The sequence below is a fragment of the Erpetoichthys calabaricus genome, chromosome 11, assembly GCF_900747795.2.
Source record: "Erpetoichthys calabaricus chromosome 11, fErpCal1.3, whole genome shotgun sequence".
NCBI lineage: Eukaryota > Metazoa > Chordata > Cladistia > Polypteriformes > Polypteridae > Erpetoichthys > Erpetoichthys calabaricus.
Window position 1 is genome coordinate 134,882,800 of NC_041404.2, and position 15,334 is coordinate 134,898,133.

Here is a 15,334-nt window from a genome sequence, read left to right on the forward strand (position 1 = left end):
CCAGTGGGACCCCGAGAGTCGCTCCACCCGCCTGTGCGGCAGTTGGAAAGCCAAAAAGAAAACCGAAGCAAATCGCATCAAAAATGTTACAGGGTGCCCTGAACAACGGATGGCGTCCGCCAAATGAGTAAATGTAAGTGATGGGATGGCAGGCCGACTCCCGTCAACTCGGCGTACTGACGCCAACGTGTGGTCTGCACCCCCGCACTCACATGACTTCTGTTCCCCTGCCAGTAGTCACACCACCGTGATCATCTGTGAAGTGCCAATGCTGAGTGGCGGCCGTTTATCGGCTTCAGCTGTGGTAAGCGAAGTGGAGAGCGGGCCTTGCTGTGCATACGGTCCTACCCGATGATTAAGAACCCTACGCTGTGAGGTGTGCCACCCATGCCTACATGTACATATTTTTTTGGTGATCAGTTTTTTTAGGACTGGCTCTCTGCCCGCATCAGCGCAGGGCACACTGACAGTTTATAGCAATGGCAGAATTTCAAGTCAAGCTCCATACACCCCTACTGTGCCCAAGCCACCCATCTAGATTAGAGAAGACCGTGAGGGTGGTGGGCACAGACCAAGACCAACAGAGCCGCTTATGTCAGAAAATTAAGAGAGTCACAGATACACTGCTGGCTGGAATGAGGTGGCTTGGTGCCTGGCAGGACGAGCAGCCGTGCCCACAGTAATGCACATCACACCCTTGAGAGCTTCACCCTCCCTGAGGCTAATTGGTGCCATTTTATTGCTCCAGTGGCATGCGGGTGCACCAGGCCCAGGGAGGTCCGGGGGGTGGCAGGACCACAGCAGCTCTGGAACAGTAGGCACGCCCAAAGTGATGAAGCAAGTGGTGGGACACCCCAAAAAAAATGCAAAGGGGATCAAACAACAAGACTGGGAGACCCAAAGATGAGCAGGATGCTACAGGGAGAAGGTGGCATCTCACAAAGCACACTGATGGCAGGTGTGAGAGATGCCACCAGCGCCATCAGACAAGAAGGGCAGTCAACAGAAAGACGTTGGCTTATTAGGGGGGCCACCACTCAGTTACACTTTGAGGAAGTGGGCGAGAAAATAGTCTTCTCGAGACTGCAGGAAGAGACGCGCACACACACACACACAGGCTAAAAACGAAAGCGCAGACGAGCGCCGAGGCCATTTAAACGTTTCCTCTTTCCTGCACCGCCGTCTGTCTCCTCGCTCACCAAGCGACTCTCCTCTGTGAACATCTCTGGCCTCCATCGGGCCCCTGTGACAGACCACTTGGTGCCCACTGTGTGCACGAGACGCCAGTTAGAGCAGCAGCCACTCGGTGAACGACCACTGGGTCAAGGATCACCCAAACCGCGGCTTAAGGCGCCAAACCCCACGCGGCGCAGTACAACAGAGCAGAACTGTCTCACCTGTTTAAAACCGTGTCTCGGTCGGCCAGGCGGCTCTTGATTTTGGTCGTCAGGTAGTCCAAGAAGATGGTCCAGATGTCCAGGCAGGAGAAGTACCCTTCATGTGTGGGCTGTGAACAAACCATGAAGATGAAGTGAGGCGAGATGACAGAGCAGCTCCACCTCCCCACTTCCTCTGGCAGGTAGAAGTCAAGTCCTCGCGCGGCTAAACTCGGATTTGGAGGGTCTCTTGTGCGCGGTCAAGCCCCTCAACGCGGCCAGATGGGGTTCACCTGCCTCACACCTCATTCAAAGTGGCGCCACTCCAAGACACTGGACAGTCCCTGAACCTCTGGACAAATTGCTAGGAGCGCCCATGAGAGACCCCCTGGCACCACAGGTCCTTTAGGTCTCAACAGCCGGCACCTCTGAGGAGGAGGAGGCCACTCGGCCCACCAAGCTGGCTGGCTTAGCTCAGTGCGTGTGAATCTTGAAGACCCCCCGCACCAGGACATCGTTTAATGAGAACACATTTCACCAAAGACAGTCGGGTGGTCCCACACAGAACCTCTGCCCTCGGACTCTCCGAGTCTGAAAAGCAAACGCCGCCAGATGGCTTTCTAAGGAAACCCGGGCACACAGTCGTTTAGTGGTCTTCCATATTGGCATCTTTACTTTTGACAAGCAACGCCCCCCACCCACCTTTGAAAGGCCACGAGATACAAAGTGAACAGAGTGGGCCGTCTGTCTCCTGGCACATGCTGCCCACCACTGCAACGAATGAGCCGACATTCACGTGGGTTGATAAACTGGCACAAGCTCAAGGCCCGGCTTGGACAAGGATGCCACCCACCAGACGTCAGAGGGTCTTGCCGCTTGTAGGACGTGAATGAACTCGATGTGGTCACAACTCTACAAACGTCTGTTTGTGGCCTCCACATCACAACTATACTGCCCTCCTGCTTGGCATCGCCCGTTACACTCAGCCTGGCACGACCTTCTCATGCAATGCTCAGCTCATTCCAGTCTGGAGCCAGAAACTCCACGAGGAGTCACCCTCAACTTAACAAGACCACCACAAGTTAGAACAGTGAGTGTGCTCAGGGTGCCAGGGCAGATACTGGTTGGTGAGGAGGGAAGGGTTGGGAATGGGGGTCTGCCATGAGCCACTGGGACGGGTAAACCGAAGGCCTTCACAGCTTTTTAAGAAAATTAAAAACACGATGAGGATGACGAGGAGCTGCCAGGCGGACGAATGTTCACTCAAAGGAGCCTCAGCATTTAAAAAGGCCAAACAACAAAAAAAATAAAAATCGATAAAAGGGGAGAGAGAGACCCCCCGAAGTGAAAGGACGAGGATCAATACGCCACGATGTGGACGACGGCTGCCTGCTGCCCACCCAATCACGCAGCGTGTCAAATTCCAAAGCTCACTTGACTGAGGAATCATTTAACGGCGAAGTTTCCAAAAACATGAATGCGACTGGCCAAGGTAAAGACCCCCAGGGGGTCCGCTCACCTGATGGAAGGTGTACTTGAAGAGCAGCTCTAAAAACTGCACCACAGGAAACTGGGCATTCGACTCGATCCTCCTCAAGTGGACGCTGACAAAGAGCCGCAGGAAATCCGTGAACTTCTCCATGTAGCTGCGTCACACAAAAAACAAGAGCAGCAAATATGAAACGTGGTGGGTGGGCAACAAACACAAACGCCAGACAGACCACCACAACAACAAACTGAAGAAGAAGAACAAGAAGAAGATCAAGAGAGCAAAGAAACCCCCAAAATTACCTACAGGACGGGCAACCCTCCACTCCACACACACCTGAAACACAGCAGAAGAGACACTGGCATCAAGATAGGCCTGCCCACCCGACGGCCCCCAGCCCTCTTCGGTCAGGTGAACAACGGTGACGCGCCCTTCGTGTCAATGACGTTCACCAATCCGGACCCCACACAACACTCAAATGGACAGGAGGCCCAAACTCTGCAACGAGGAGAGTCGACGGCGAAGGGTCCGTCACTTCACAACACGGCCGGCCGGATTTAAAAGACATGCGGACACTTCAACCAGACGTTGATTAAACGTGAACGGGTCAGGACCCCCAGCTCTAACGCTGGCACGCCGTCCTCATCAAACGGATAGCGGCGCACACACACAGTGCCATTCAAGCCGAGGCGGCAGCCGAATCCTTGAGAAATGACACTGCGAGGACACGAGTCCCACGACACCCAAAATCTCAGCAACACTCAGACGTACCCATGTGGGCACAAACTCATATGGCCGGCCAACCAACCACAGCAAGTCCCTTTGGGTGTAAATGGCAAGCAGCGGCGTCACCTTTGACTTCCTGTTCCCTTACAGCTCAACTCTATAAAGTGAAGGGACTTTAGTGTGCCACACTGCTTAAGGTCACAAAGACGTCCCCACACACTGCTGGGCAAAGCCCTCCAGGAACCCCCATCAAGTGTCACCTGTGACATCAGGCGCGTGGCGGTATAGAGACCCGTCACTAAATGAGAGGATATGAACCTTCAGTGGGCATTTATTTAAAATGTGACATGAAAGGATCTCAGTAAGACACCCAAGGTTAGGGACGGGTACAGCTCATGCCAGTCTAAAGATCCATCGAGATGATGCCCTTGAAAATCTTCACGATTCATTCCACTTGGCATGTCATCCTTCACCAACGCTCCAAGTGGAGAGCCGAGGTCTGCCATTTCAGTTCTTTGATTTTCACTTGGCGTCTGCACGATGCCATCCAGTTAGGTACCCACTTGGAGGGAGGGTCCGTCTGCAATTCCGGATCTCCAAAGTCGTTTCCAATGGATGGAAAGTCCAACTTGGGCAAGAACTGAAAAAGGTGAGTGACAAAGTTGTGTGCCAAGGAAGCAGACCCCTCCCCAAAGCTCCATGAGGCCCAAAGTATGGGCAACCCTGGTATCTTTACATCAATCTACATACCCACGCACAGCCACTTCTCAGCGGGCAGGAGGCTGTGCCGACATACGTGAAGGTTACCTCACGGGGGGGTGTCTTCCAGGGGGCTCGTCTCCCAGAATAAAGGCACACCTATGACACAACAGTGAGAGGTGGGGGGCCACACACAAACAGCCCTTCTGGAGAAGTGTGGGGGGGGGGGAGAAAAAAAAACACACAGACCCCCCCAGACTTACCAGAGCCCAACAGCCACTGAAAAGGCGATCCGCTTGTGCTCAGCAGGGCAGCACATCCCAGAGACTGACCAAATGGACATGTGGGCACCCCGTGCGGGCACACCACTTACCTGTCATCGACGTCCTCCAGTCTGCTCTTGACCGTGTGAGCGTTGTTGTCTCGGGTCAGCTTCTGCAGCAAGAAGAAGGTCTGCTGGAACATTCGCAGGAGGTACTCCTCAAAGTCCAAGGGCACACAGTTCTTTGACATGAGTTCGTTGATGCAGGTCATGGCCAGGATGCCCAGGCGTGACTGCTCGAGAGCGCCATCTCCATCCGCGAGACACGTGCCGCCGTTCAGAGACAGGCCGCCCCCCGACTTGCTCTTGCCTCTTCCGCCACGGACGTCGCAGCCCAGGCGAGCAAAGTGAAAGATGGTGGCCAGCAGGGATGGCGTGATGCTGGTGGACAAGGGGATCCAGCTGAAGAGATGGGCCAAGCACTCCAACGCCAAGGAGCAGAGGTGCTCACTTTCGCCATCCAGGAGTGGGACAGGCTGAGACAGCAGCTTAGAGTAGTAAGGGCCTTGGAGCAAATTGTTCAAATTGTCTAAAAAAGAACAACCGTCAAGTTAGTTACGTCGAGCCAACCGACCAGGCTGGCGGCGCCACCACCAGGAATGAAAACTCTGAGAAGGGGAAACAAAAAAAGAAAAGCCCACAACGTACCCCCATTGGCCGACGTCGGAGAAGGAGGTGGCGTCGCAGCGGTCACACTGTGCTTCTCCCAGATCGTCTCCAAAATTCCTGCAAGCGACACACACAGAGAATGAGCACACGGGAGGGGGGGCATTGCTTTAATGGAGACCACCCCGGCCCCACAGCTCCACTTGCCTATTCCTGGTACCACACGAAAGCTCCACTGGTGCCAGCTTCAAGCACATGACACGTCCAGGTGCTACCAGGGATCGGCAAAAGAGCCAGGCCTGCCACACATGACCCAAAAATACACCGGGGCTGCAGTACCCCCTTGGTACCACTACCGTATCACTGGCATGATCTTGTGAACTCAACCACCTGGCAGCCACGTTTACTGCACAATTAACCTCCCGGAAAGCCAGAAGGCTCAGTGACACATGAAATACTGCCAGGGGACGCCACACCAACTATGCCAGTGGAACCAAACACGTCACTGCCAGTTTAGGAGTAATAAAATAAAAAGACTGGCAGACATCTGTGGCATTAATCAAATGACAGCATACCTGAAAGCAGGCCAAGCACAGTGGGCACCTGCTGCAGCAGCAACTTGCGTAATTCATCTTTACGGGCCACGGAGAGGTCTTCCCGGGGGCACGCCAGTTCTTCTGAAGTGGTCTTCAGCAGTATTAGACCAAGTGCACATGTAGAAGGAGATTGGATCAGCTGGCAAGGGGAAAGAATCAGTTAGTGCCATCCTTGTGTGGGACGGGAGGGGAGGCAGAGTGCCATCCAACATTGAGAACCACCTAAACAAGGAGGAGGAGGATTTGATGGGCAGGGCAGAATACGCACGTATAGTCTTATCATTCAAAGACCACCTAAATATACAAAAAAAAGATTCAATAAAATCAGTGCAAAAACAAAGCTGGCATTGCCACGCCAACACATTTCCAGATTTCTGCATGGCACAGTCCAATATGGAGGCTACTACCATGCATCACTTCCATGGTCTTCAATGACGCAGAGAGCCAATCACATGGAGCCCAACCTCAGGTGCCGGGCACTACATGGGCTCCCAATACGCACACCTCTCACAAAACCAGGGGACACACATCTGCCAGTCTTCCTCACTACAGGAAAACAACACCTCCAGTGAAAGTGCTCGAGTGGGCAACCAAAGTGCCGACTGCTCTGCTGTGATCTCTGCCAGTGCAGCTGGGGTCCGCATCACAACTGCCCACATGCGGCCGACTCGGACTAGCGGTGCACTGTGAGATCCGAGTCACGTGTCCGTCACCTCCCTCCGCAGTCCTACGTGACGACTGGCACTCGCTCACCTGCAGGGTGCTGCTGAAGAAGTCGTGGTAGAACATGGGCCAGTCCTGCCTGCCGATGTCCACGATCACCTTGCACAGCTTGTTGCGTATGAAGTACGGCAGCACTTTGTGCTCGGAGAGCAGCAGTTTGGGGAGGCAGGTGCGGATCTCCACTTTGTCCTCGGACGCCACACCCATCCACATCTTATTGATCAGATTCTGTGGAACAAACAAGCAAGAGCAATGCTGAAGGCTCTGGGCATCACCGGAGAACCACCCGTGCCCGCCACAAAAGACCTGAGCGGGGGCTGCGGTCACCACAGGGCCACACACCCTCCACGTGTACTCGGGGAAAAAAGCAAACTGTAAAGCAATGAGCCCAGAAACCGAGACCTCCTACACGAAGAACGAGACCCCCTTTAAACTTTTATATAAGAGCGAGAAGTTAGGAGCCCACGCTGATCCAGTGCACTGCTGCACCCACCACATGACAAATCAACTCAGGATCCCAGATTAGGACCCGAGTGCAGCCATGCGACGGGTGACACCTCGGCACCACACCAGTTCAGAGGTCTTTAATGGTGGCTGGAGTGCCAATTCTGCCACCAACCCCCAGGTTTATCCCTGCAGTTTGAAGGGCCCACATACAGGGCTGGATGCTGATGAACGTCACACCCGAGACGGAGCAATGGCAGGTTAAGGGCCCAGCGAAGTGGAGACACCCTTGGGAAGAACGCCCAACAATCCAACAGACGGGTGGACTGAGGAAATCGAGCTGGGGTGGGCTGCTGCAGCCCACTCCTCGGTCTCCTGGGGATGCTATAAATAACAAGGTCACGGAGCCACCCACCACTGCAGCAGGACTCGGTGGTGGCCTAGACATCTATGCCTACTGTACCCAGGTGTTAGCGGTACTGTGGAAATGTCACCTGTTCCTGTAGAGAGGCCACACAGCAGTCATGGTGTCAGCAGTCCCTGCCCAGCGCTCTAAACAGCCCCCGCAATGCCAACTCCTGGCAGCACTTGACCGAGTTCCTGATAAGCGGGTGCACTTAAGACCGGGCATCAAAATGAAACTCCCTCTGGCCAGCTGCCATACGCCAATGCGGATGACTTGTATACAAAGACACGGGCCGAGACTGGCAATGCCACACCGAAGCACCCGCCTACTCCGGGAGTGATGTCTGAGCTTGAGTTTCAGTTTCCTCCATTTGTATTTAGCGTGTGCCCACCTGAAAGGCCCACACAGGTGCATCGGCTTTCTTTGGAGTTTGTACCCCTGTGACTCCCGGTGGCAGCTCAAGCAGTTCGGAGGACTCGATGGCCGACTTCACTCCAAAGACGCAGCCATTTTTATTGGGAGATTATCTTTGGTGACAGAATGTGACACAACACCCTAACTGCCGAGCACCCACAGCACCGGTCATTAATAAAGTAACTGCCTTTTAGTACCAGGGGGCTCCTAAACTGTGCCTGCTGCCCCTTTGGTCTCAGCTTTCAGATCCCGGCTGAAGACTCACAGCTTCAGTTTAGCACACCCTGACTAGAGCTGCTGCAGACTGTCACCAACATGACAGTTGTCATTTGTTACTCACCCTCACCTGTTCGGTTTCTCCTCTCGGTACTCACGTGTGGCACTTGGTGCCACTGTCCACCTGCCAAGATGTCTGACCGTCAGAGATGACTTGGCCTTAGGCAGAGGATCACAGGAATCATTGGATTGGCTGGCCCAGCACTGGCTCAGCTGTGGAATGGCCAATAGGCTTGATGGCCGAGGTCAATTGCATTATGGGATACCACCTCCTGTTGACTTCTGCTCCGTCCTTGTACCACTCTATTGTATGAAGGACGACTTGTGTTCTGTTCGGAGTGTTGTGTTGTGTTGACCCCCCCACTGCATGCCCACCATACCTAGAAAGGGGTCTCTGCCTTTCCAGAGGTTTCTGCCATTTTTTTCCTTATAGACTCAAGGCTGTCAAACAGCCGGGCCTGTTAAAGCCCACTGAAGCCCTCCTTGTGTGATTTTGGGGTATCGTATGCGACACGTCACTGGGATGAAGTCACCACTGGCAAGTAAAACAAGGCAACTAACCCTCAGCCCGAGGCACCTCGCCACCCTAGGAATACGTGCGGTGACGCAGTCTGGAGCGGTCATCTTGTTTGGGCTAACGTCAAGTGTCACACTTGGGATCTAAATAGACTGGAAGGCAATTTGTGCTCCTCAGGGCAGGAACTTTAAGGGTCTGTTGGTCGCCACCAACCACTCAAGCAGGTGGTCCTTTGGGCACTGAGGTGGGTTGAGCAGCAGCCAAGTGGACAATACGCATCTTCTAATCCCAAGTCAGGGTTCTCTCCTGGACAAAACGGTACAAAGGAGGCTCTCTGGGAAGAGCTGGCAAAGCTTTGGGGGCAAACAGTTTTTGAGAAGGTGAGCAGGTAGCTTTGGAAGGCACCTGGCGTTGTTTGTGGCATGGGATTAGACTGGTGATACAGTGGGTGACCATTTCTTGGCTGGCATGGAATCACATAAACCTCCTCTTGAGGGGCAAAGCAGTCAAATCAGAAAGCGAGCGGACCACTCAGACCTCACGAGACTTCAGGGTTTATTTTAGAGGAGGAAGAGAACCATACTTGGGGTCTTCTGTAAAAGAGCCAAGTGGCTTCACTCGCTCTGTCACTGTGTCACATACAGCACGCCAACACCTTGTGGCCTCCGTCAGCTCTTGGGTGCCCTTCTGTGCCATCGAATGCAGACAAGCCGGTGGGTCGCCCCCCGGACCCCCCCCTTACCTCAAACACCGTCAAGCTGTACATCATGACGTACTCGTTGTGCGTGTTGGACAGGAAGTACAGGCAGAACCTCCAGGCTCCGATCTGCTGGGCGAAGTTGTTCAGGAGCTCCTCTGGAAGAAAAAGACGGCGTGAGAGAGAGAGAGAGAGAGAGAGAGAGAGAGACTGGCCTTTGGGACCCCCACGACCGCCGACAGGTTAACTGGGGGGGCTCAGGCAGCATCCAGGACCAGGCTCTTGGAGGAGGAGGAGGACGACGACACCAGCTTGGTGACAAACCACACGTCACCTTTCTGTGCTTGGCTTACACCTCCTCACCCAGCGCCCCCAGAGCCCAGACAGGAGGGCACATCAGCACTCGTGGCCTCATTAGAGCCACATCACCTCAAGCTGCACACTCCGGACACACAACGCGCCCATATGACCCCCTCGGCTAGAGCTGGGCAGTGCCACCTGCTAACGAGGACTTACCGATCTCTCTCTTGCGCTGATTTGTGGTGCAGCTGTGGAAGAACTCCGTCATCAAGCTCTCCAAAGCTCGCAACGAGGCCTCCTCGGAAGCCTAGGGAGACAGTGGTGAAGAGCATTAGTGACCCTGCTGAAAGGGGGGCTCCCCACACACCCCCCATGTAACATCCTTAAACACCCCTTCACAGGTGAAGCACACTGATAGATCGATACTTTATAAATCCCAAGGGGAAATTCACACTGGGGCCCACCATAGCACAGGGCACGGATGCCCCCAACATTTCTCGGTTTTCTGGCTGCTAAACAGACAGCCATGGATTTGCTCTTTGATGCAACTCAGTACATCAGGCTTGGGGGTTAAACAGGAAAGCCCCCCACCCCCCCCCCCCATGATGAAGAAAAGGTGACAATATTGGTGCCACGTTGTAATTTCCGGGGTTATCAACATTAAGGCCCCCTTGGAGAGTCAAGTCCGTCAAGTGTGCGAGGCAAACCCCTCAAGTCACATTCATGGCGGCGGCCGGCACATCAGGACTGCATTCCAGGCCCCAACAAGTCCTGGCACCTTCGGTATTTGCACTCCGCCTGCGATGGCAAGGACTTGTGATGCTGCTGGCTTGGAAGTAAAAGGGACCATAAAACACGGGAGGCTTCCACCAAAACAAACACCAATGGAACCCCAGCCAGGCCACTGATTGGGCTCATTTACGTCACCCGTGCCAATCAGTGGCGAGGCCCGGGAGCATGGTGGGCCGCGTTCCTCCTCACCCAACAGCACCGTGCTGCGTCTCAGAGTACCGAGGGAAAAATGACAATTTGTAATGCCAGTCCAGTGCTCGTCTACAATGACGGGGCCAGGGGGTGGAATGGCACGGCGCCCGCCACCGCGCACAGAGCTTTAGCAGTCAAACACGAGCCACAGGGCCAGCGGCCCACCCGAGACTCACAATGCACACGCCGGACATCTGAGCAGACTCGAGAACTTTAACGAATGCCCTCGGGCCCCCCTGTCTACACACTCCTCTCACTCAAGCAGGGGCATGCGGCAGCCTGCCCGCCTGCCGCCCACCACACTCCATTCCTAGGGGCCGGGGGCAGGAAAGCCTTTGGAGCGTTCAGGACCACCGCCTATTAACACCAGCAGAGAAAATGGGGGACAGACACAGACGCCGGGGTCAGGGATTGGGCACATCAGATGGCAGTTCACTCGAGCGCCTCACACTCGTTCATGCTGCCCAACACCACTGGTGCCCACAGGCACAGCACAGGCACTTGAGAGCAGGTCATTCATTGGGCACCGGGTGGGAGAACAAGCAGGAAAAAGCAAGCGAGGCCAGCAGGGGGCACCTGCCCTGTAGTACTAGAGAGTTGGGTAAGGGGAGGCACAGTGCTGTAAAAGTGGTGCCATCCTTTGGATGGGATGCTAAACCGAGTTTAAAGAGTGGGGTGTACCCCGAGGTCCAGGCTCAGTGGTCCACCCCGGCCTCTGATTGGCGCTCTCTCTCTCTCTCTCACCCCTTCACCACCCACCAGCTCATGTGTGGCGAGCGCATTGGCGCAAAATGGCTGCCGTAGCCTGAGTGCTGCACATCAGCGGAGGTCGGTGTAAGGCACTATATAAATATTATTATTAGAACTGAATTGTTCCATTCTGTCTCATGGCAGCAGAGCCCCGACAGCCCACTTGGGTGGCACAGACACTCGCTTACCTTCATCCCTCGTGGCTCTCACACACTCGGGGACGTCACTGTCACACTGCACAACTAAATTAAATTAGCTAAACCAAGTCAATGACAGGAAGTCAGGCGGTGACACGCCGGTCCAAGACCACCTCTAGGGGTACAAGCTGGAGCGCGTCACACCAGTGCTCATCGTCACTCACCACTTGCAGTGGAAACTCAAACCATCACATGCAATGCAGTGTGTGCAAATGTTTGGGCACCCGGTGGGCCAACCCTCTGCAGCGCCACCCGTGTTTGTGCCTCTCCTTGAGCCCCAAGTGCTGCCGTGCCACCTGCTGTCACACTTGAGCATGCTCTGAAGCGAGCGGATGTGCCAAGGAATGAGCACAAGGTGTAAGGTCACTACGGCTGTGACGATGGGGTACTTCAATGTGTGTCATTTCAGGGTCACACAGAGCAGAGCCCCTTAAATGGAACCTGCAAGTGTGCCCAATAAGTGTCACAGCACCACAGTAAAGCTAATGACACCCACCCACCCACCGCCCTCACACCTCGATGGCCACTCAGCACTGCCCACTGGGACTTCAGGGTTTTACTTTGGTGACCTTAGCACAGATGGTGAAATGCCATGCAACACTACCACCAACCAGGAAAGGCCCACAACAATTCACTGGCATACGTGCTCACAGGGGGTGGCATGGCACAGCCGCGGCTGCCCAAACTTCAAGATGGCCACTGTACTTGGTGACGTCAAGTCCGCATGACGCCGCTCAGTAGGCCTCTGACTGGGGAGGGGGAGGTGTGGTGTCCACAAGGTGCCAGGTCTGCCCAGGGTCCAGCAGCCGCTTCAGGCCCAGCCTCAGACTGGTGAACCTGGCACTCCCATCATGGCAATCGAGTCACTTGGCTGCAGCGCCAGGTAGCCGCACGGCAGGTGTCAGCACTGCATTGTGGGTACAGCTCAAAAGAAGAGCACTGAGGAGCAAACAAACGCAACCCAAATGAGGAAGAGGAGGAGATCAGAGTCCAGTTAGCCAGTCCATCAAGTCCAAATGGGCCAATGCAGGCACGGGCATGGCGGGCTTCAGCTGAAGATGGGCATCTCCACTGGCACAGTGGCCATAGCTGCTACCTAAGTGAGCTGGGACCGAAGCAAACCATCTGTGGAGGAAGTGGAGCTCTACCCACCAGCCAGAGTGGCTGGTGGGCAACAAACGTGTCACCAAGGGGTGCAACTGCCACTTGAAACAAACGTCCTCAAAAACAAACAAAGCGACCCGAGCACAGGAATTGCGCCCATGAGCCATCTCGCCACTCGAACGTCTCACACAAATGCCACACCGGTGGCACTCGTCACCACTCAAATGTTTTATTGCGATGATCGGCCGCCCGGCTCGTTACTAGAAACTCCTGAATGAGTCGGTAAACTTGGCTGAAGTGACACTGCTGGCAATGCCCCCGAGTGCCTCTGCTGCCTTTCGGTGAGCATGGCAGGACATATTGGCTTGGTGGCACTGCAGTCCCTACCACCTCACCTCAGAGGAAGGACGAAAGGAGGGACCGAGACCAGGCCCGAGGAACGTCGACAGCTTTTTACCCTGGCATTGTGGGTACTACAGACAACTGTCTCAACATGACGACGCCGGACGGAGGGGGACTGGAGATTTACAGGGGGCATGCGACATTAAAACACACAGCAAGTTCAACCACAGAGGTGCACCGTGCCAATTCTGACATCCGAGGCCAGTCTGTGTCTGCACGTTCCATTGGTGGTCCGATCCCAGGGGGTCTGCCCTCCTCTTACTGCCACCTCGAGTTCTTGTGGTTTTCATTTCTGAGCTTCTCCTCGTTTGACAACTGAAGATCTGCCACCACACGCCAGTCAAACGGCCCCGTGGCGAGGCTGCACAGTACAGGGTGGTCTCACTCGACTCCGCAGGCCATGTCGGGAGACTGGTGTTCTCTGCTGTGCCAGGCTGTACATCTGCCAGTCTCCACTCCTCCTGCTTATACCTGTGCCCTTACCCTGGGGGCTCGCCTGCAGTGACGGCTCTCCAGCACGGGCACCATGGCCTGGACGTGTCAACGTGTGCCTGAACCGCAGCGGCCACACGAGGTCCAAAGCCGGGCAGACAGGTGGGCTCGTCAGGTCTTGAACAGAAAGGGGAATCCTCAGGGCAGACGAGACCCTTGGCCAAATGAGGCTGGCGAGACCGCCGTCTGCTTGTTCCCTGTGCAGTTTGCACCCTATGGAGGTCCAGTGGTGCCAGACAGTGGCACACAGGCCAACCTGTGATATACAGTCTGTCACGAGGGCACAGGCAGATGGTTCCAGGCTGTCCCCAAGGGGTGAGGGCAGCGGGCACAGTGCTCTCCCTACTGGGAGCTTCATTTGCCTTTTTGAAATGTGCACTGGAGTCAAGTTGGCACACTTTGTCCCTCTACTTGTCACATTAAGGCCAATGCGCATCTCCAAGACTGGCAGGGATTTGGAGTCCCAGACCGCCCGCCCATTTAATTTGATTGCGACTGAGAAGTGCCAGCCGAGCTCTCCAAGACACTTGGCACACTTGTTTTAGTTTATGGCACATCCACCGAGACGCAAACGAAGTGACTGAAACGTCTTCAGGCGTCACCAGCCGTAGCTGGCAGTGACCGTCATAAATACGACAAGCGACCTGTGAACCCCCGGCCTAAACAACACACCGAGTGCTGGGGCAGATGTGACGTCACCCGCTACCTGCTACACTGGTGGCCGGCCAGCCAGCTGACCACGTTGTCTCTCAGACGGGGTCCAAAATATTCAAACAAACCTCGTTAAACACAAAGAAAAAAATAAATAAAAACTAACCAACATCATCAAAATACGGACCCCCGAGTCAGCCCCGTGCAGCGAGACCCCCACTGCTCCGATTATCCAAAGTAAGGACGTGTTTGCTGAAAGGTCTGCAAATTCATTCAAATCCAAAACGAGAAACCTCTTCATCCTCCTCCTCCTCCTCCTCCTCACTGGGCTCAGCCATCCTGTTGGCTTTAATGCACCACCTGACTGGACATCCTTCAGAAGGCCCAGGTGGTCCTGCGTACAGAAGACCCCACAAGGCACAAAGTCCAAGAGTCTTGCTGCAGACCTCCGTGGCGAGGCGAGGGCACGTCGGGGCAAGGGGGTCAAACCACCTGGAAAAGCCCACCCGAGTGCTCAGAGGACCACAGTGGCCTCACAATTGAGAGATTGGCCAAACTGAGTAATCAGGGAATATGAAGGACCACCGAACACAGACGTCAAACGAGCCTTCGTGGGGGGGGGGGGTCTGTCACTGCAGCACTCGGTCAGACGGGAGGGGCACTTACAAGGACAAAAGAGGACACACACTCAACTCTCTGGGCAGATCTCTGAGCGCCAAGTCCTGCCCACCACCTGCTGAATGCCAACCCAAAGTGACGCACAGCCAGGGGGACAGCAGATGACCAGTCAGTAGGGACGCAGAAAAACACAAAGGGGTCGTGCAGGACAACCTGCTCGGCGTGACCACCACCCCCCAGAGTGACCTGGGGACGTGTCTCCGAGGACCTTTGAGCAGTGCAGACGTCAAGTCCACGGAGTACATCTGTAGGTCCAAATGCCAACCACCCAACCTAACGGACGAGCTGCCCAAATGCAGGAGTGCCAAGCTTGTAGAAATGCTGCTAAGAGGAGCTTCGAGTTCACTTGGTGACTTTTTAGTAAACACCAGGTGACCATCGATGGGCACAAACGGATCCATTTAATACTCTGGGTCAGGTGCCTCTCCATACTCCAGTGTGCCCTCTCTGGCCTCGAGCTGCAAGAAGCAGCTCTGTAACCAAAT

General features: G+C 54.9%; 2 protein-coding genes across 2 annotated transcripts in view; one reads left to right on the plus strand and one right to left on the minus strand.

Moving 5' to 3' along the window:
* The window catches only part of mrps34 (mitochondrial ribosomal protein S34), a 149,371-nt gene that overhangs the window by 74,955 nt on the left and 59,082 nt on the right, over positions 1-15,334 (plus strand). The window lies entirely within an intron of this gene.
* The window catches only part of xpo6 (exportin 6), a 34,543-nt gene that overhangs the window by 14,192 nt on the left and 5,017 nt on the right, over positions 1-15,334 (minus strand). The window contains exons 2-9 of the mRNA XM_028813954.2: positions 9,808-9,898; positions 9,337-9,449; positions 6,568-6,765; positions 5,794-5,953; positions 5,261-5,338; positions 4,664-5,141; positions 2,896-3,022; positions 1,398-1,507 (exon numbers count right to left, since the gene is read on the minus strand). Of these exons, the coding sequence (XP_028669787.1) occupies positions 1,398-1,507; positions 2,896-3,022; positions 4,664-5,141; positions 5,261-5,338; positions 5,794-5,953; positions 6,568-6,765; positions 9,337-9,449; positions 9,808-9,898 (1,355 nt within the window). The remainder of the gene's footprint in view (positions 1-1,397; positions 1,508-2,895; positions 3,023-4,663; positions 5,142-5,260; positions 5,339-5,793; positions 5,954-6,567; positions 6,766-9,336; positions 9,450-9,807; positions 9,899-15,334) is intronic.